Source organism: Erpetoichthys calabaricus, chromosome 3 (genome assembly GCF_900747795.2).
Source record: "Erpetoichthys calabaricus chromosome 3, fErpCal1.3, whole genome shotgun sequence".
Taxonomy (NCBI): domain Eukaryota; kingdom Metazoa; phylum Chordata; class Cladistia; order Polypteriformes; family Polypteridae; genus Erpetoichthys; species Erpetoichthys calabaricus.
The window spans coordinates 123,622,946-123,645,911 of record NC_041396.2 but is presented as its reverse complement, the minus strand read 5'-3'; the positions used below and the strand labels follow the sequence as shown (position 1 = coordinate 123,645,911).

Genomic DNA, 22,966 nt, shown 5'->3' with positions numbered 1-22,966 from the left:
ATTCCAGACATAATACTGAGAAAATTTGCTGTAACTTTTGATCACTGCTTCACCTTTTAGATACAGTGGCATATTCAACATTACCAAGGTTTCAGCAATGCACCAATTTAGAGCTCCATTTGGAACTGGCCTTTTGGCCATATGTAGGTTACAAAGTGTACGGGTCATTTAAGGCTCTGTGAGTCTGGTGTGGGTCACCAGTAGGCATACATTGACTACTGGTATGAAGTAGCACAAACTGAACTTCAAGTCTTGACATGTGCATACAGGGTCCGTGTAAGACAATGTTTCTCAACCACTGAGTCACAGGTTGCTGGTTCATGAGCGAGTTGCGGTGGGTCATCAAAGCCACTGTTTCTCAACTGCTGGGTCATTTGTTGCTATCATTGGTTCACAAGTGGGGCCTAGTCAAGTCATAGGTATCCCTGTTTGTAAGTGAGGTTGTTTCAGCAACAGGAATCACAGTTCATACTTGTTTAAAAAAATCTGCAATAGCTGCTAGCGGATCATCAATGAATTTAAAAAGGCAAAACTGGGTAATGAGACCATAAAGGTTGAGAAACTTTGGTATAAGTAAGATGGCGTGGGGCTAATGCATAAGAATTAGCCATGTTGAGCAACATGGATGAAAACAACACTTAAATGGCCCTCCAATAGCCAGAAAGCATACGAGACCCTGTGAAGATTTACTACTACTGCTGCTGCTAGTTTTGGCAGTTTCTAGAACATTTTTTGTTTTCAAATGAAACGTGGCCTTAAGTACAAAGCACTCAGGCAGCCGTAAACCATTACATGACCGTTAATACGTTGTTTACATAACATGCTGAAACACTATTGCCACAGGCCACTATGCACAGTTTTCTAGTGCCAAAAACTCACTTCAATGGTATCTGTGAAAGAAAAAAAGAATTCAAACTACCTGCAAGCTACAAAGGGATAAAAGCTATTTTGCTCTAACGGCAGGTTATTCATACAGGCATCTGTCATAAGAGAGGGTGCAGTAAGCCGACCTAGGACAATTTCCAGTTTCTCTAGGAAATGCTTAAGTAAATGAAATTATGCTTTTTGATTAAGTAAGGGAAAGAAGAAATTATAAAAAGCCAATCGAAAAATTGAACTTTGCTCTTCTGCCTTGCAATGTAGAATCCAGGTACTCATCTGTGACTGAATAAAAATCTAATTGATTGAACTGTTCCAGTCTTCCTCGGGGGGGGTTTCTTCAAAAAATCAACTTAGAAATATGGAAATATGAAGGGGATCTTTCTCCTGAGAGATAACTGTGTAAATAGGAGAGCTGGATTCAGACATATGTGTAAAGTGATGCCAGATGCTGAAGATGGTCATGAGGTCCCAGGATCCTTTCATGCGCTACTGAATTGTCAGTAGAGCACACAGTACTGGTAAATCAGGAAGACAGCAATTAGTCGTTCATATATTTTAATTACGAAAATGTCAAGGTGTCCGGTCTATCACTGAGGCAGTACACAGTAGAAGGTGTTAAGGGGGGACATGTTAATCAGCTTGGAGTATTTGTCTCCTTATGTGAAAGATTTTAAAAATATACAGTATGAGAAAATAGAAGCATACTAAATAATGCAAGACTAGACAAATATCTGTGTAGATACAAGATCAGTTCCAAATCTTTTATGTTCTTCTCCATGGTAAGAAGTAAATCATATGTCACTCTCCTGAATAATAATGGGAACATAATGGCATACATCTCGTTGTTTCAATTTACCTTGAGGTCTCATCTGTTTTTGTATAACAAACCTGCAGTAATATTAATTTAGTTTGGCTGTAGAATAAGGGTTTAATAGCTGACACAACATGTTTAACTCTGAAGTCTCTAAATATAGGTATTCCAAAACAACTCTACTGTTATTTCTATTGATTTAATTTTCCAGATGGTTTCTATACTCAGTATCTTCTCTACTGAGTGATGGAACTTTTATACATTAGCTTTAAATTTAGCCATATCAGCTCTTTTAAAAACCTTGGTTTTCTTTTCCCACAGAGGTATAAATGATGTACACACTCTCATAAATAAGTCAGATGGCTCAATAAAATCACAACTGCCATCTTTAGGCCTCCTAAACAAACAATTTATTACAGCCTAATTGTGCCTGGATTCTGATGAGTGTAATGTTGCATCTATGTAATTTTAATTGATTTTAATAGCAAGATTGATTTAACAGTTTATCAAGATTTTAATACAGAAAATATCAAACTCTGTCTGAAGAGTAAAATGTCTTGTAGTAAAGACGGTAAGGTCTCTACATTCAGTAAAAAACAAAAACAACAAAATACCAAAGGTGGAAAGCAGGAGGATCATAAGACCAGTTTAGCAAACAAGACTGTCACTAACAGAACAAGCAGGAAAAAGGTTCTGATTTAAATGTCAAGGTCAAAGAGGACTAACAGGTGATCAGTATTCTAGTTCTCATGTAAATGCATTGAAGACAGAACCCATTAAGAGCCAATCAAGGCTAATGGCTACGGGGCATTACAGACCTTTAAAATAACCTGTAGCAGGGTGTCCCCTGTGATAAATGTTGTGGGACTCCTACCCCGGAAAAATTATTCTGGTGCTTGGTCAGATGTAACCTCTACAGGGAGGTTTAAATACTGTATGCCTTCAACCAGAGGAGTCCAAAAGTCTACACTGGGATTAAAGGTTTGGGCAAAAGCTCACTGAAATGGGTAAAACAAACAAAATGCAAGGAAGAAACTGCTTGGTGATACGCATGAAGTATGGAAATCAAGTCAAGTTGGGGAGCATGCACTGGTACAGTGCATTGCCACACCCACCACACGACGAAACAGCTTGGGATCTAAGTTGGCAAAACAACAAAGACATGTAGGTCTAGTAATACCCTCCGGAAATAACCCTCTATCTGCTGCAGCCAGGTGTTAGGAGGATCCTGTGAGCTGGATCACCCTCAGGGAATCGCGCCAAATGGCCATAGTGCCGTAGCGGATGCTCCCTCACAATGTAGGTAATGTGCCTCCATTCGGGACTCCATGAGCAACCTCTCATTTGACACAAAGTCAAACCAGCGGTACCCAAAGATTCTCTGAAGAGACACAGTACCAAAGGAGTCCAGTCCTCATCTCAGGTCACTAGATAGTGTCCATGTCTTGCAACCATATAGCAAGACAGGAAGCACCAGGACTCTAAAGACTTGAACCTTTGTCCTATTGCACAGGTATCGGGAGTGCCACACACCCCTTTCCAGCAACCTCATGACATACCCCCCACACCCCATGCTCTCCCAATCTGTCTACTGACTTCATTGGAAGAATCACCAGAGACATGAATGTCACTGCCAAGGTAAGTAAACCTCTCAAGAAGGTTGACACTCTCTCCGCAGACAGACACACTGCTAATGGCTGTGCCTAAGAGGTCATTAAAGGTCTGGATCTTAGTTTTTATCGAGGACACTCGCAAGACCAGGTACTCAAGACTCCTCACTCAGTCTCTCGAGTGAATTTGAAACAAGTGAATTTGAGATGTTGATGTTTACCTTGAGTAACACTTAGGAAACCATCCAAAGAGTTATTACCCATTAGAGAACTATGTATTACATCATTCTGGAACAGTTTTACATCAGTATTTTCACGTGGGCACTGAGATATAGTTGAATGTAAGTTGACTTCACAATGGTGCATTTCAAGAGCTGAAAAACACTCCAAGTGATAACAAGTGTTACGGATGGTTAATCTAGTGGAATCTGATCTACACAGTTAAATTCTGTTAGAATCCATCATTTCACATGTGATACAAGTGGTTTCCACACATAGAAGTTAAGGAACATTGAGTAACACTCAACATCAGTTTTGCCCAATGCGTTTCAATGGGGAAAACAAGTGAATTTGAGATGTTGATGTTTACCTTGAGTAACACTTAGGAAACCATCCAAAGAGTTATTACCCATTAGAGAACTATGTATTACATCATTTGGAACAGTTTTACATCAGTATTTTCACGTGGGACTGAGATATAGTTGAATGTAACTTGACTTCACAATGGTGCGTTTCAAGAGCTGAGAAACACTCCAAGTGATAACAAGTGTTACGGCTGGTTAACCTAGTAGAATCTGATCTACACAGCTTAATTCTGTTAGAATCCATCATTTCACATGTGAAATTGGGACCAGAGTGCTGCCATGCAGTGGGTGACACCTCAGCACCACACCATTTCTGATGCCCAACAGGCATGGCCCCATTGGCTTCGACTCTTCCAGGGATGGAGGTCCCGAGGACTTTCCCCCATCCCCTTCATGATACGAGCAGTCTTCCTATGGGCGGCTACAGCAGAGGTACTCCCACGGAGAGCAAAAAGGAGTCCTTTCTGTCGCCTCACAGCTGTGTGAAGTGTTTTTTTTTGGTTTTTTTTACGGTGGCAGGAGGGGCCAATCCTGCCGCCAACCCCCATGATTTCCCTGCTAGTTGGAGGACTGCTTGCATGGCCAGATGCAGTTTTGCGTTATACCCATGACACAAGTGAGGAAATGAATGAGCCATATGCTGTGAGGTATCAACTGTGGTCACCCATGAATTACAAATCAAACAATTCAGACGTAATTAAAAGTACATGGCCGTTTTAAGTTAAAACGCTGTAGTTTGTTGTATACATGTAGCTGTATTTGGTAATGTTATTACAATGATTCAAAGGTAATTCGTACCTCATCGTACAAAAAATTTGAATAAATGTCTACCAACAGAAAAGGTTTTCTTTTTGCTATAGATTTATTTTTTTTAGGAAAGTAGAAGTTATTAATTACTTTCACTCACTTAAGCATGACATCCTCAGTTATCCTCTTTCTACCATCTTCTACACAAAACAGCAACTTGGCTAGCGTTACAGAAAAAAAAAAATCGCACTTTGTGTTTGACTTGCCTATAACAGATACAGTATTTTGCCTTTTCATATCATGCCTGCAAGTGACATGCTACAAAAAGCGCATAAAGCTGAGTGCTTATTAGTAAGGTGAGCTTGCAATGTACATGGAGGACAATGGCATTGGTTTTGTAGGAAAAAAAATGCAAGGCACTAGTTTCATTTTAGTAAAAACTATTTATTTTATATTTATTATCTTGTATACATAGTACAATTTTACCAACACTCTGTGTGGATAGACCAGAAAGGAGGACAAAGTGGATAAAAAATGCTTATAATAATGATTAAAAAAAGAAGCAGTGTCATTCAGCAGTGTTACAGTAAGAAAAGAAATAAGCGATAACATCAAAGACTGCTTCTTCAATTATTATGGCCTGCTGTTTTGGTGCTTCATTTAATCCCAAAGTGCACAGTCTCGCAATCGAAATTTGCGCACTTTTGCTCCTTTCAGTCCCATTTGTTATTTAATAACCCTTCCATCTCCTGCAGCCCTGCTCCAGCTCCTGCTTTCAATCCTTCCATCTCTTTACACAGAGAGCTGCATAAAGTGCTCTCCTGTGAACTTCATTTGTTGTAGGGAGCCCAGTGAGCTCAGCCCTCAGTGTCTTTCACCGTTTTTAATGTGCATAGGCTGAAGTCCACTGGCCGCAGACCTTCCTAATGGCTGGTGCCAAAACCAAATGCTGACTAAACCACTTAAGCTCACAGATGTCCTACTTTAAAGTCGAGACACTACACTATTTGCTCACAAATAGTATGGAAGCAAATTACTGGCAGTACTCTGTTCAATCAATGTCTTACTCCTGCTTCCAGTTCATTATTACTTTTACACAATGGTGCAGGGAGGCTCCTCCTTGTAGGGCAGAGTATGTTTGAATTAGAATGTGCGGCAGGATAATAAAGACTTGGAAAAACGTACGTATAATTGTTTTGATGCAACCTTTAAAAGGTATGCTGGGAAAAATTGAGGAACACATTCAGGAAAATGCGTCCAAACTGAGAGCACTTGCCGATCAGCTGGAAGACGTTAAGCAGGCATTCACGGCTTGAATTGAAACAGTGGAACATTTGGCACCTACCGCCGATGGAAAAGCTACAGCTGCGAAAGCAAAAAACTCGGAGACAGACTTGTGGCTCTGGAAGATGGATGCAGAAGCAATAATATTAGAATCGAACGTCTGCCTGAGAATCGTCAAAGTCCAAACCCAGTGAAACTCGTAGCTAAACTATTCTCAAAAATATTTGGAGAGGACTTTAAATCAGATACCGAGATAGCGGCAGCTCATTGCATACATGGATCGAATACCTCTAAACCTAGGACTCTAATTGTCCACTTCGAGAGATTACAATTTAAGCTTAATATAATGTCACTTCTCAGACAGAAACAGATTATATTTGAAAATAACCACATTCATATTTTTCCTGATTTCTCACCCTCAACAGCTGCTAAATGTGCAGCTTTTAACAACATTAAACAGCGGTTATGGAAAGTCGATATCAGATACAGCCTCTTGTATCATGCCAAACTGAAAGTGGATATTCAAGACAAATATTACATCTTCTCCACCAAGGAGGAAGCAGAAAAGGAGTTAAGTAATCTGATCCCGACACTTTTTTGAAATACTATAGTGAGTCGCATCCTGTCATAGCATGGCAAAAAGATATTACCTGCTGTCTGATCTGCTTGCAATGATACGGGTACCATAATTATACATCCTTTTCTCTTCTTGGACACTTTTTGTTTATGTTTTAATTACAATTATAGGCGTATGTGTGGAAGAAATTAGTTTGTTTTTTCTTATAAAGGAGACTGTTTAACATCATACCCTTGGTTTACTGTTATTATTGCATTAGGGTTCACTATGCTTATCCAAGGAGACTTTTTAACACCATTCCCTGGGTTTACTGTCTTAATATTTCAAGACTATTAAAGATTACATTTTATGCTTATAGTATTTAGACTTTATCGGCAATAGATATCTGTACTTTTTAATCCTCAAACGCCGTTGCTAGGGGGCTTGTTTTGTTTTGGACATGCTCTGCCTCCAGGTATGTCAGAGGACTGAGACTTTGTGAAGTGGGGTCCAGCCTCACGTGGGGAGGCAAAATGGGGGGGGTGGGGGAATAAGGGAGGGAGAGAAAGAAAGCAAGCTATATCTAATCTATCCTTTTAATCCTTATAATTATAACTACCAACGTAACAATAGGCTGCATAGCAATAACTCGTGGGAAAACTGGAAATTAAGGTTAAAGCTGTCTCACTTCCAGTTAAGACTACAAAATGACATCAAAAATTCAGAATCAATGTCTCCATGATGGGACAGTTAACTTCGTGAGCTGGAATGTTAAAGGCCTGAATCATAAATTAAAGAGAAAGAAAATATTCTCTCACCTAACAGGTCTAAACACTAAAATAGTATTTTTACAGGAGACCCACTTACTAAGCAAGGATTAGTTCCAGCTGCAAAAAGACTGGACTGGCCAAATGTTCCATTCCAGCTTTACAAAAAAAAAACTAGAGGTGTGGGAATTGTTATCCATAGAACAGTTTCATTTGTAGTATCAGATATAGTATCTGATCCTGAAGGGAGATATGAGATTGTCATGGGCAACTTATTTAACTGTAAAGTGATTTTGATAAATGTTTATGCACCCAATGTCGATGGTAGGGAATTCATGCAAAATGTATTTGCATCCATTCCCAATGTGAACACTCATAAAATTATAATGGCTGGGGACTTTAATTGTGTTTTAAATCCACTCTTAGATAGGTCTCCTGTCACAGGGGGGATGACATCTAACACTGCAAAGACAATTGCACAATTTTTAACTGACCAAAACTTATCAGACCCCTGGAGGTTTCTAAACCCAAACTCAAGAACATATTCCTTCTACTCACCAGTGCATCATTGCTACTCAAGAATTGATTATTTCTTTATAGATAATAGTTTCTTACCTATGATTAAATCTTGCAAGTACAACACTATTGTTATTTCCAAATATGCCCATCTGATCTTGGAGCTAAAATCATTATGCCCCACACACTCATCTCGCAGATGGCATCTTAACTCACGTCTATTAGCAGACGAGAACTGTACAGAATGTATATCAAAACAAATCAGTTTCTTCCTAGAGACAAATATATCCTCAGAGGTCTCTGCAGGAATACTCTGTGAAACTCTAAAGGCCTTCTTAAGAGGACAGATTATTTCATATCTTTCCCACAAAAATAAATTAGAAACTAGGAAGGTATCAGAGCTAACCAGCGAAATTACTAGAATAGATCAAGAACATGCCAGGTGTCCAAGTGAGGCTCTACATAGGAAAAGTCAAGCTCTGCATTCAGAGATCAACCCCTTAATAACCAAAGAAACTGAACAACTCATTTTTATATCAAGACATCATTACTATGAACACAGAGAGAAAGCTAATAAGCTCTTAGCTCAACAAATCCACAAGCAACAAGTTCACAATGCAATCCAAGCAGTCACCAACACGAACGCAGATAAAATCATTGACCATAAAAATATAATGCACACATTTAGAGACTACTATAAATCCTGATATTCTACTGAGTTTAAAGAAGACAACACACACTCTAATGCATTTCTGGATATCTTAGATTCTACAAATAGATACTATTAGTGCAGAGGAATTGGATTAACCTCTGGCGCTATCAGAATAAATGTCTCCTAATTATAATTTTACCTATACTGAAAAGTTTTCACCTTTTTTGAAAAACTCTGATGCCCTAAATAACAAAGTACTTCGTTTTATTGGTTTGTTCAACAATAAAGGAGTTGTTCACTGTCTAAAGAGAGCAATCAAACCAAAAAATAATTTTGGAGATAGAGAAGGATACATGAGCAACATGCGATCATACATAAAAACAGAGGCTTGGGGTTGTAAATTGTGATACAAGTGTGTGTGCACATAAATTTTCTGCCATTTCTCTTAAGGTAAAAAAGGAAAAATGGTGAATACCAGACAACTTCAAGCTGTGATTATCACTGACTGAGGAAAGTATCTGCATCTATGCATTACATTACATCACAAATTTATTTCCTGTTGGCTGCACTCTGTCCTGACAACATCTTAATAATTGTCATTGGCTTGAAGTACTTTATTTTCTTAATTTTTCATACCTTCTTCCATTGCTCTATGGTCCAGGTCTCATGCTCATGTGCCCATTGTAAGCATTTTCAGCAGTGGACAGGGGTCAGCTTGGGCACTTTGATCGGTGTGCGGCTATCAGTGCAGCACCACTTAAGTGCAGCATTTGACACCATCGACCATTCTATTTTACTGCACAGGCTAGAAAATGATGTTGGGCTTACAGGCACCGTGCTCGCTTGGTTTAGTTCTTACTTATCAAATCGATTCCAATATGTACAGAAATGTGCTGACAGTACTCCATCATTATACACAGAAGTTCAATATGGTGTCCCACAGGGCTCAGTACTGGGACCTTTACTGTTTTCACTGTACATGCTTCCACTGGGATCTCTCATTAGGAAACATAATGTTAATTTTCACTCGTATGCAGATGACACCCAGTTATACCTTTCATTTAAATCAAATGAAGTTTCTCCAATGTTGTCTTTAATTAGTTGTGTTAGTGAATTAAAGGAGTGGATGAATAAGAACTACTTGTCTTTAAATTCAGATAAAACAGAGATGTTAATTGTTGGAGGGAATGATGCTGATCACAACAATATTTTGTCATCATTTAACTCAGTGGGAATCCCAGTCAATTTTACTGAATCAGCCCGCAATCTAGGAGTTATCTTTGACTCTAGCATGTCATTTAAAGCGCATATTACAAAGTTGTCCAAAACATGTTTCTTCCATCTTAAAAATGTTAGGAAATTAAGGCACTTTTTAAATAAACAGGATTCTGAGAAACTAATTCATGCATTTATCTCTAGTAGGATTGACTACTGCAATGCGGTGTTCAATGGATGTTCAAACTGTTCTTTATACAGCCTCCAGTTAATCCAAAATGCGGCTGTGAGAATTATTACAAGAACAAGAAAATACGAACACAACTCCAGTTCTTAAATCCTTACACTGGCTCCCGGTTAAGTTTAGGGCAGATTTCAAAATCCTTCTTTTAACATATAAAGCATTAAATGGCCGAGGTCCGGCTTACTTGTCTGAACTTATCATGACTTACAAACCAGAGCGCACATTAAGATCTCAAGATGCCGGTCTGCTTATGATTCCAAGGATTAATAAAATAACAGTGGGAGGTCGAGCTTTTAGTTACAGGTCCCCTAAACTGTGGAATGGTCTGCCTGCTACTATAAGAGATGCCCCTTCGGTCTCAGCTTTTAAATCCCGGCTGAAGACTAACTACTTCAGTTTAGCATATCCTGACTAGAGCTGCTGATTAACTGTACAGACTGCATCTCTGTTGTTAGTCATTAGCACTTAAACATAAGTAACATGACAGTTATAATTGTATACTAACCCTCACTTATTCTGTTTTTCTTCTCGGTACTCAAATGTGGCACTTGGTGCCATGGCCCACCTGCCAAGTTGTTTTGCCTGCCTAAGGAAAAGTCATCCCAGATGGAGGATCGCGGGAATCGTGGGAAAGAGGGGTCCTTTCATCGGATTGGCTGGCCCAGCACTGTTTCAGCCGTGGAATGGCCAAATGGGGGAGGCAGCTTGAAGGATGAGGTCTCCAGGACTCTATACAAATCCAAATCTTTTTATGGGATATATCATCTACTGTTAAATTCTGCTCTGTACTTCTAAAATTTATATTTTTTATTTCTTACTATATTGAGAAATTGTTCTGTTCTGTGTACTGCATTGTATTGTATTGACCCCCTTCTTTTGACACCCACTGCACGCCCAACCTACCTGGAAAGGGGTCTCTCTTTGAACTGCCTTTCCCAAGGTTTCTTCCATTTTTCCCTACTAGGTTTTTTTGGGAGTTTTTCCTTGTCTTCTTAGAGAGTCAAGGCTGGGGGTCTGTCAAGAGGCAGGGCCTGTTAAAGCCCATTGCGGCACTTCCTGTGTGATTTTGGGCTATACAAAAATAAACTGTATTGTATTGTATTGTATCAGTGCCAAACTGTAATGCACGCTACATTCCGATACCTTCCTCTCAAGGCCAGAATTAAGTCTTTAAGCAATTTGTGCTATAGTAGCCCTTCTGTGGGATCGGACCAGATGGGCTAGCCTTCACACCCCACACACATCAATGAGCCTTGGGTACCCATGAATAGGGCTGCACGGTTTTGGAAAAATACATTGAGATATTAAAAAAATCCAGGAACTTTCACCAGATGACCTGAACAGCTCCATTTTGAAATAATAAATCATTCTAGAATGTATGGGGTGACCTTGGAAGGTGAGTAAATCTGCTGAAGAGAAAATAAAAAGAAATTTAAAAAAATAAAAGGTTTTAAGAGTCATTTTTTGAGTGTGTGACCTTCCTTTTTTATCTCAAATGCTATATCATCTGTATATTCAGTGGATTCAGAAAACACAGCAAATGCTTTGTGAAGCTTCATTTGCCTATCACTGCTAATGTAGATCAGCGAATTTCGCAAAGCATTATCCGCTCTTGTTCGTCAAATTATTTACTGATAATTTGGTTGGTTTAACGGAATTTTTTTTTTTTTTTTATATATAAATAGCAGCGCCCCATAATGCTTTGCATGGCCAACATTGATAAGGTTGTCCCCGGGTACATAATGCTGATCATTTGCATTACAGATTCTGTAGGACAAGTTATCTGTGCTTGTAGCCAAAGGTGCAGGTCAATCTTAGTGTTCCTCTTCAACATAAAAGAAGGTGGCCCTATGAATGCATAATAATTAGCCACGTGGAGTGGTAAGAGTGAAAACAAACATTGAGGGTGCCTGATGTGCCAAACAGAGGAGACTTTATCAAATAATAATAAAGAAAGATTACTATTTACATCACATTTCTACCTTTATCATAGAAGAAAAAGTGCAAAGCATCACCATAGCAGAGTTTAGACAGCCTTCAGCACAACTTCAAAAAATAGAATGAGCCAGAGGTTTCAATCATGATAATCCACTTTGAATTTGCTGCCTTTAAAAGACCTATACATTTTTTCTGACTTTAGACTATTATTTCAGCATTTCTGTATTGTTTTGACGAAATCTATGATTGCGCATCTCTGACTGCGTACTTTCTTCTTCGATACCACAATGACTTGGTGGTGCAGTGGTTGGCACTGTTGCCGCGCAGTTCAGGTCGCATTTTTGGCCACAATAATTGCTCCAGTATAGTTGGCAGACGTTTCCCTAGCCCTCAGGGACACCTTAAAGATGACTACACCATTACAATTCATCCAAATCTAGTTCAGTTAGTCCTTCCCCATTAACGTTAATGCAGTTCGCCAAATTCGATGAATATCACAAAAGTGAATTTGGCAATGTTCGTTCAACACTAAGCACTACCCATCTGTCAATGAAGTAGGATGTTGTCTGGAAGGATTAAAGAAGACTACAACAGGCTACATATCTGTACTCCTGGTAAACATCAAAACAGTAAACATATTTTAAACAAAATTATAACAAATACAATAGTGGCTATACACCAGTCCCATAAATGGTTTACAAATATACAATTTAAAATAAATATAACTTATAAAACAAATAACTTAAAATGGTTAAACTGAACTAACAAATAACAATATCCATTTGTAATAAATAAACATCAAAACAGAACCATTCTGTCATACAAAGTGTTTTTACATTTAACTTCTCTTAGCCATAGCGCCAAAGTAAAACAAAGTGTTGGTCATCATGGCTAAACAAGATGAGATTAAACTTCCCAGTTGTATAGCATCTAGTTTCTTTCTTAACCGACTACTTAGCTTAGAGGGTTCTAGCCAAGAATACCAGTCAGATCTACCACTGCTGGCTTAAGACAAGAATGTTGACAACTGATAATGCTGCCACGTCTACTGAAAATCCTCTCTGATGGGGAGCTTCTGGCTGGAATACACAGATACTTACAAGCAAGCTTGGCAAGTTGTGGAAAGTTCAGCTTGTGTGATTTCCATCATGAAAGTGGATCTTTTTCTTTGTCTGTGAAAGGTGTTAGCAGGTACTTGTTTAATTCAGGTTCCCTAAGGGTCAGAGAGGAATCACCCTGCACCTCCATTTTGTACAAAGAAACTTCCCAAGGACCTTTCTTTGCCTGGGACGTGTCAGCAACTGAGGGCTCAACTTCAGCGCTTCAACTTGAGGTCTCTTGGCATTCAGTCATCACTCTAATGTCACTCTGGACTTGACTTTGATCTTGCTGTCTGCACTGATAAAGTCCATTTTGAAACAGGAGCCCAAACAAGATTCCATATTTAGCATCTCCTGAGTATTTCTTGTTTAGGTAGCTCAACAGCTCGCTCTTCAACTTTATGGTCAGATCTGCGTTAAGGAATGTGAAGAACTGGTTTCACTTAGGTGACACTAACAGTCTTCTGAAAGTGCATCTGTGATGTCCAGCAGTGGACATAGTAACTTGCTGATAGCCTTCACGACATCTGTATCTTGCCAGATTGGAATTAGATGTCACACCATCTTGCCTGCTGACAGGACCAGAGTTAAAGCTTTCTGCTGCTCTAGTATCCTGTTGACCATCATGTGTCTTTTTTGGCATTCTAATATAAGGGAATGTAATGGTGGATTGAGTTCCTTCTGGGCTTTTTCCAAAGAACTTCTGGTTACATAATTGGTGTGTTCATCCTTTTTCAATGCATTTTCTATGGGGGAAAAAACAAAGTACATATTAAATAGTAAAAACATTTATATTTATAGAATAAAGTGTTTATACATACAAATAACTGTTTCTGCAACTGAATAAACTAAAGATTATTTAAAGTTGAAAATATAGTTTCTGCCTGCTTTCTTTACATGTTTTAAAATCTATGAAAACCCAGTCACTCCAAACATTAATGGTGTGTCCCCAGTTTCAATTTAATGTGTCTTTAAAAATTAACTGTTTATGAAACTAACATTTTAAAATTCAATTCAAGATTCAAACATTTTCACATATGGACTTGTAGGTATAACATGCAGTAATATGCAAGTCTGACTAGCTCCAGATTGTGCTAATTAAAAGAGGACTAACAAAAAAGGAGACATATTAAAATAATCTAGCCATTAAACAATAAGCTAGAAGACAGTGTCATTGTGAAAAGACAATATTTGCAATCAGCAGTAGCAGAAGCACAATACAACAAACGTTTATAAAAAAAGCAGCATTAATCTGATAGAATGATTTTATTATGTTTAATTTTAGGAAAAATTGCTTAGTAAAACAGCTTAGTAAATATGGCAAACTTACCAACCAGCAGATGCAATCTGTGGCCAAAGCACTGCAGCCTGGTCCACCTGTTAAGGGATGCAACTTTCACCACGTTTGCTGCATTGTCTGTTGATAACAGATTAGATGTCTTTCTTCTAGGCCACAAGTAGCCAATGCTTCTCTCAAACCTGTTGCAAAGTTCTCATTTGTATGATCCTGTGAGAAAAAATGCTATTTGCAAACAGCGACTATTTAATTGGAAGTCCTCATTAAAGAAGTGGACGGTCAGACTTATGTAGGGCTCATATCTCCAGCTGGACCACAAATCTGCTGCAAAATATTTCATTTTTGATAGCTGTTATTGAAAATGTGCATTGCATTTCTCATAGAGCTCCGGGATAGTTACATGAGAAAAATAGTTGTGTGACGGTATTACATACCGCTTTAGAAGCAACTAGGTCATCTTTTTAAAACTCTCTTTGTTTACAATGTTAATTGGCACCATGTGTTTCATGAGGTAAAATGTTATTGCATCAATGATTTCTCTCTGCCGTTTGGGACCCTTCTCATATGGTCCATCACTGGCAAACATGTCTGAAATAGTTTTTTAAATGATCAAACAAATTAGTCATGTTGCCTTGTGTTGTGGCAACAACTGCAAGGCACTGTTGACAAGGTACCTGTTTTTGGTTCACATCATCTTTTCTGTAGCCAAATAATTCCATATGACTGACTTTGCATTTCTTTTTGCAACCAAATCTTTCTTTCTAGTATTTTTCTCCTGGTTCTCTCTCATTTTCAGGTGCGTTGTGATCGTCAACTAGCGAAGCCTACTTTGTTTATTTGAAACAATTGTCAATGGTGGGTCTCTGTTCATGCACAGCCTGCATGATACTCATTACCTAGCTCCATGTGTCAAAAACCCATAATCGTAGTAAATTATGGTACATCACACAAACTTGTCTTGCACATATGTTGGGATATTAGAACCGTTATATCAAGCAGCAAAACTGTTGTAACATGACTTTTTTCTTTTTTTTTTTAAAATTTGCTCAACTTGACAACACACATCCTGATTTAAGAATCTGTATGTGTCTTTCTTTTTATTCTTTCAATTCTGTTCATATATCTAATCCATTAAGTATTTTGCATTTTTGTGTCACTTGTTTGTACGAGATATTCTTGTGAACTGAATTTGCAAAAATAAAATAACATTGTATGTCCTGTGATGCAACTATTGCACATGTACACAATGCAATGACAACACTGAAATGATATATTGTACAGCCCTATCCATGACCCTGTTGCCAGTTCACCAGTTATCTTTTCTTGAAACACTTTTGGTAGGTATTAACCACTGCATATCGGTAAACACTCCACAAGACTTGCCATATTGAAGATGCCCTAAACCAGTTGTCTAGCCATTACAACTTTGCCCTTGTCAAAGTAGCTTAGATCTTTACACTTGCCCATTTTCCTGCTTCTAACCCTAATCTTCATGAACTGACTATCCACTTGCTACTTAATATGTTCCATTCCTTGACAGGTGCCATTGTAACAAGATAATCAATGTCATTCACTTCACCTGTCAGTGGGTTTAATGTTGTGGCTGATTGATGTATACAAATAGTAATATGTATTCACTGAATTTAATCACATTTCATTAACACCCCTATCCAACACATGACATAAAATATTCTTTGGTTGACTTCAGGGATGCTCCAGTCAGGTTTTTTATGGGCAATACCAATCACTGATTTCTTGCTGCTAGAATTTGCTAATTCCAATACTGACCCCAATTTGTTTCCTTTATTCTTTTCTAATTTTTTTTTTACCCTAAGCTCCAGCACCACCAGCCATGCAGAAACCTTATGTTCTACAACCTAGTTTCTAAAAAAGTGGGAAAGCAGTGCAAAGAAAATGAGGGGATTCGCAACTTAAATAAACCTATATTTAATTGAAAACTGTACAACAAAAAGACGTGTCATATGTTGAAACTGACAAATTTTATTGTTTTTTGAAAAAATTTGTGATGGGTTAGGTCTGTGGCAGTAGGTGATTTTAAATTAAATAAATAATTCAGAGCATGAAACTTCAGTCGGATACAGGTGCACATGCTATTCCGAGGCTGAGGTGCTTGGCTGATTGTGTATGTATATGTAGACTCAAGTGGGTTATTGAAGTGCTTCATTCACACCTCTGAATCAATAACTGCGGCAAATACGCCCAACCACAGCTTAAAAGGGAGCTTGGGCAAGAGATAGAAGAGATAGCAGATTGAGATGACAGAAGTTAATGAAAGTGACAGAGGGGGGTTGGATCAGGAGAGCTGATGCAGTTGTGTGTGAAGGCGGGTGGTTGGGAAAGAGCCCCTGAGGAAGGAGCATTTGGCCGATGCTCAGAGGGCTCTGAAATGGGTCACTCCTATTGATGCTTGTGGCCCAGAACAGCGCCCCAGGATCTCAAAGGACTGGTGGTGGAGACTCAAGCCTGTTTAAAGGGTTGACTGTACTTGACTGGGGACGTCTTCTTCCACTTCAAGGCCCTTACAGGACAAGTGGAGGAGACATCAATTTTAGAGTGTTGCGCCGAGCCACATGATTGTTTGTTTCGGAGAAGATCTGCCTGGGTTTTAAACTCATTTTAATGAAATCATTTACTTAACCTTTATAAAATCCACTTGTCACCTGTTTTGATTATTTATTTAAAAAATTTGAACCCCTGTTTGGATTTATTTGTGAATAAAACCATATGTTACTTCAAAACCTTTATATACACTGCATCCGGAAAGTATTCACAGCGCATTACTTTTTCCACATTTTGTTATGTTACAGCCTTATTCCAAAATGGATTAAATTCATTTTTTTCCTCAGAATTCTACACGCAACACCCCATAATGACGTGAAAAAAGTTTACTTGAGGTTTTTGCAAATTTATTAAATATAAAAAAAACTGAGAAATCACAGCCTTTGCTCAATACTTTGTCGATGCACCTTTGGCAGCAATTACAGCCTCAAGTCTTGTTGAATATGATGCCACAAGCTTGGCACACCTATCCTTGACCAGTTTCGCCCATTCCTCTTTGCAGCACCTCTCAAGCTCCATCAGGTTGGATGGGAAGCGTCGATGCACAGCCATTTTAAGATCTCTCCAGAGATGTTCAATTGGATTCAAGTCTGGGCTCTGGCTGGGCCACTCAAGGACATTCACAGAGTTGTCCTGAAGCCACTCCTTTGATATCTTGGCTGTGTGCTTAGGGTCGTTGTCCTGCTGAAAAATAAACCGTCACCCCAGTCTGAGGTCAAGAGCGCTCTGGAGCAGGTTTTCATCCAGGATGTCTCTGTACATTGCTGCAGTCATCTTTCCCTTTATCCTGACTAGTCTCCCAGTTCCTGCCGCTGAAAAACATCCCCACAGCATGATGCTGCCACCACCATGCTTCACTGTAGGGATGGTATTGGCCTGGTGATGAGTGGTCCCTGGTTTCCTCCAAACATGACGCCTGGCATTCACACCAAAGAGTTCAATCTTTGTCTCATCAGACCACAGAATTTTCTTTCTCATGGTCTGAGAGCCCTTCAGGTGCCTTTTGGCAAACTCCAGGCAGGCTGCCATGTGCCTTTTACTAAGGAGTGGCTTCCGTCTGGGGACTCTACCATACAGGCCTGATTAGTGGATTGCTGCAGAGATGGTTGTCCTTCTGAAAGGTTCTCCTCTCTCCACAGAGGACCTCTGGAGCTCTGACAGAGTGACCATCGGTTCTTGGTCACCTCCCTGACTAAGGCCCTTCTCCCCCAATCACTCAGTTTAGATGGCCGGCCAGCTCTAGGAAGAGTTCTGGTGGTTTCGAACTTCTTCCACTTACAGATGATGGAGGCCACTGTGCTCATTGGGACCTTCAAAGCAGCAGAAATTTTTCTGTAACCTTCCCTAGATTTGTGCCTTGAGACAATCCTGTCTCAGAGGTCTACAGACAATTCCTTTGACTTCATGCCTGGTTTGTGCTCTGACATGAACTGTCTAATGTGGGACCTTATATAGACAGGTGTGTGCCTTTCCAAATCATGTCCAATCAACTGAATTTACTACAGGTGGACTCCAATTAAGCTGCAGAAACATCTCAAGGATGATCAGGGGAAACAGGATGCACCAGAGCTCAATTTTGAGCTTCATGGCAAAGGCTGTGAATACTTATGTACATGTGCTTTCTCAATGTTTTTATTTTTAATAAATTTGCAAAAATCTCAAGTAAAATTTTTTCATGTTGTCATTATGGGGTGTTGTGTGTAGAATTCTGAGGAAAAAAATGAATTTAGTCCATTTTGGAATAAGGCTGTAACATAACAAAATGTGGAAAAAGTGATGCGTTGTGAATACTTTCCGGATGCACTATATATATATATATATATATATATATATATATATATATATTAATTATTCTGTATTAATTTTACCTTCACAAATGTGTGGAAGCCTCCCATGCCATATGCACTAATGCAGCCCCATACCACCACAGATGCTGGCATTTGAACTGTGTGCAGATAAAAAGCAAGATGATCTGTCTTAGCTCAGAGAATGTGGCATCAATGAATTTAATGACAGTTTTACACATCACCTCCGTCTATCTTAAATGATTTTGGGCCCAAAGAAGGCAGCTGGGTTTCTGGATCATATTTATATGCGAGTTCTTCTTTTCATAGTAGAGTTTTAAATTGCATTTGCAGATGCAGATACAAATGGCTTTCAGATGTGTTCCTAAACCATGCAGTGATTTCCACTACATAATTGTTTTTTTTTGTTTTTTTTTTTTTACAATGCATAACACTTTAGGGTGAGAAGATCACAGCCATCCAACACTGGTATTTTTGACTTTTTCCCTTGCATACAAAGATTTCTCTGGATTCTCAGAATCTTTTAATTAAATTATGAACTGTAGATGAGAAACCTCCAAATGTTTTGCAATTTTACATTGAAGAATGTTATTCTTAAATTCTTAACCCAACCATGTTAATGACCTGTTGCCAATTAACCTTATTGGTTGTGAGATGTTCTTCTAAGTGTATTACACAATTTTTTCACTCTTCTCTTACCCCATCACAATTTTTTTGAAATGTGTTATTGGCATCATATTCAAAATGAGCAAATTATTTCATAAAAAACATTTAATTTCCCAGTTTCAACATTTTGTGTTATCTGTGTTCTATTTTCAATTAAATATAGGGTTTACATGATTTACAAATCATCACATTCTGGTTTTATTTACATTTGATACAGTGTACCATCTTTTTTGGAAATGAAGTTGTATATCAAAGTAGTATTTCTATAATTAAACTGCAGACCACATTTTACATTACTTGTTCATTTTGTATTAAAATGCAATTCTGTAGGTTTATTGTTCAATGACCATAAAAATACTAAAATAATCAAAATCCCATTAAAGCATGCTTTTTTAACTAATAAAGCATGTACAAAAATATTTATCCATAATATATATGCTGTAAGTGCCATTTCCTAGTTACATAAGATACATAAATGTTTTACTAAATGATAGTGCCTAATCTATGGAAGGTTCCAATAACCCCCAGAAGATGAATTGAATTGGTATATTCTAGGTATTTCTAACTTCTCTGACCAAACATTATTCTCAGTTAGTGATCAGCCTTGCCATGTGTAAGGTGTAGAGGGCACATGGTTTTTGAGCCTTGAGTACCTTGTGTGCGTGTTTTGTGTGTCAAGTAACATGTAAGACAAAGCACTTAATTGAAAGTGCTGCACCGTACGTTTAAAACGTACAGAAGAAGTTAGGAATCTTTAAGTATAGAAACAACTTAAGTTTTTACAAGAAAAGCTAAGTTTAGAGAAGATACTTTTTCTTTTTTTTTTTGCACTTTATTCTGTGTGTGTAACAAATATTTTCTTTATTCTTGTGTGGATTATTTGCTTTGAATTTTCACTAAATATTTTTAAAAAAACTTTTGGACTGAGAGATTTCTTTCGGCACGCGTTTTACCCATGCTTGAACTCGCCTTACACTTCGGCAGCTACACGTGCCATAAAAGAAAATAAAAATGCATTTAATAATTACAAAATGATACAAGGCTAACATGCTTAACAAGTAAAACAGACACATTTAACATAGTACGAAACAGCAAGGTCAAATTCTACTTTATCTGTTCTTTTTCTAAATAGAAATGTGAGCCATTCCACACTCAGACAAGGAGTGTCTGTTTTAATTAAGGGTCTGAACTCATTCTCTTTTAATATCTGAAAAAGGTCTGCCTCTATTTTCTTACACTCTGACATTCCTCTCCATGCTCCATGTTCCGCTGCTATCAGTTTATTACTTCACTTTCTTTAATGTTTACAGGGAGCTTAGCAACAAAATAACATATGCCATTCCTTAACTACCATAATATTTCACATAAAAAAGCACAACTACAATAGTACAGAAAAGCTAATTCTAAAAAATCGTTTTTCTGAAATCGACTAATTTATTGATCACCAACTGATTCATTTGGAGTTAAAAATGGCGGATCTCAATCAGTAGCCGATTAATCAATTAGAGCATCAGTTGACAGCTTCTTCATGGATTAAATTATTTGATCATTTATATAAGCAATTTTGACCAGGTATTTTCAGGGTGGACAGCATTCCTTCATGTATGACTCATCACAGTAAAAAAGGCCTCAATCTCAGTAGTGTAAAAAAAACATTCTATCACCAATGTCTGTGGTGTTTTCATTTACATAAAACTAAGTTAGACAGCAGAAATGCTGCTTTCGTTCTATTCCTTAAGTCATTTTTTACACATTATATTTGAGCCAAAAGACATTTTGAAGGCATTAACAAAACTGTGGGTTGGGCAGAAGAAAAACAGTAAACTCAATAAGCAACTGTAACGATTTAAAGATATACAGTACACTACTGCATTCTTAACTTTGTAAAAAGGCCTACAGATGTTATTTTCCACCAAATGTGTACCACAAACCATTTCACTGTTCATAAGCTCCACTTACATTGCTTGTGAAAAAGGTCACTGAGAAATAAGCAATACCCATGAAGCCTGTCCCATAACAATTTCCAAAGATCTATTTAAGAAATTTAATAATTATACACTTCAATGTCTATAAGGAATTGATTTTGGGGGGAAAAAGCGAATAAAACAATAACATGCCTATTTGTGTGATTGGAGGACATATCAAATCCCAAATAAATAACTGTAGGAATCGATTAAACATTAATTTCATTACAAAAGACCTACTGAATACTGGCACCATTAAACATAAACACACAATGATGTGCTATAACAAATGAATGAAAAGTATAATATTGAACAGGATAAAGCTGTTGCAGAGTGATAATACAATTTTGATCTTGATATTCACAAAGGTAACAAAAACAAAAGTTATTTGTATATTTGCATGCATAACCACCTAAAAATACTATAATTAACAATCACTGCAGTAGTTAAAACATTAATGCAAAGTAATAGCCATGCAAAAGTTATATTATAATTTGTTTTTATTTATTATTTTTAAGTAGGAATAAATGCATGAGAAAAGTGCTAACAGTCCAGTTAAGAAATTATTTAAGATACTTTCAAAAGGAAAACAAGACTATCACCAAACACAAACAAACTAAAACAAACAATGGTAGTTTTAGACATATTAGACAAATGTATGAATGGAAAAAGCCAGGATAAATGTTTGTATGATCAAAGACCTACATTAATAATACTCAGCAGATCTCACATTTCTCCTTATAAACTTGGTTGGAAATTTGGGAATCTATTTTTAATGAGCAACTATTTTCAATTATCAGAGGAAAGAACACAGTAATTTCAGAAAGTAGACAGAGAAACAGTTTTACATAAAGAATAAATAAATTATTATTGATTACCTTTGTTTGACTCCTGATGTTGAGGTGTAGCCAACAGGTCATCAAATTCCACATGAAAACATAAATAGAAAGAAAAATAAGAATTAAGAAAGGCCGTAATTGATTTTAGCATAAAACAGTGGCCTGCCTGCTCTTTTACTTGCTTTTTTTTTTAATTTCTGTGAATCAAAGATGTTGTGTTCTTTGAAGGAGGTGAGCTAATGAGCAGCTAGATTTTGTTTTAGGAACTCAGGTGCTGAGTCTCTTGCTTGAAATAGATTAAACAAGCTTCTCTAAACATTCAAGACTTAATTATGGGAACATTATAGGCAAGCTTTCATATTAGCGCGTATACAAATAGGTTAAAGGTGCATTTAAGTTTATGTTTGTGCCTCTTTATGAACAATAATAATAAAGTTACAGTAGAGTATATTAAACCAGTTTTAAACTATGTAAGAATTAATTGTTAAGGGTGTGTACTTTTATTTCAAGTAGTCAAGAAGCACCATGCCAAACCATCTGTAGCTTAGCCCTTATCAGTGAAGATGCGTGCTGCCGCCTAATTAGCACAGCTGTCTATTATGTCACCCTTAAGAGATGCTAGTGTAACATTATTTGAATTACTAATTTAGTAGTCTAGTTTTCATAGGTGGGTTCTACGGAGTCCAAAGTAGTGGTGAGAACTAATTAACCAAAGGTCCTCAATCTTTAACTGCTCAGGATTAGGGAGGAGTGATTAAGTGATGCTCACCTCCAGGTGGCAAATACATCCTTCGAGCCAAAGGGATTTTAATGAAGAAACACATAGTGAAGGGTACATTGTTATGAGAAAGACAGGTGATTAGCAGCAGAATCCAGCTTTATTACGTGATGCACTCATGGTCCCAGTTC

At 37.7% G+C, this 22,966-nt stretch overlaps 1 protein-coding gene across 1 annotated transcript in view; it reads right to left on the bottom strand.

Annotated features, from left to right (window-relative positions):
* The window catches only part of LOC114649345 (kinesin-like protein KIF13B), a 664,407-nt gene that overhangs the window by 619,038 nt on the left and 22,403 nt on the right, over positions 1-22,966 (bottom strand). The window contains exon 3 of the mRNA XM_051924704.1: positions 13,468-13,652. Within this exon, the coding sequence (XP_051780664.1) occupies positions 13,468-13,652 (185 nt within the window). The remainder of the gene's footprint in view (positions 1-13,467; positions 13,653-22,966) is intronic.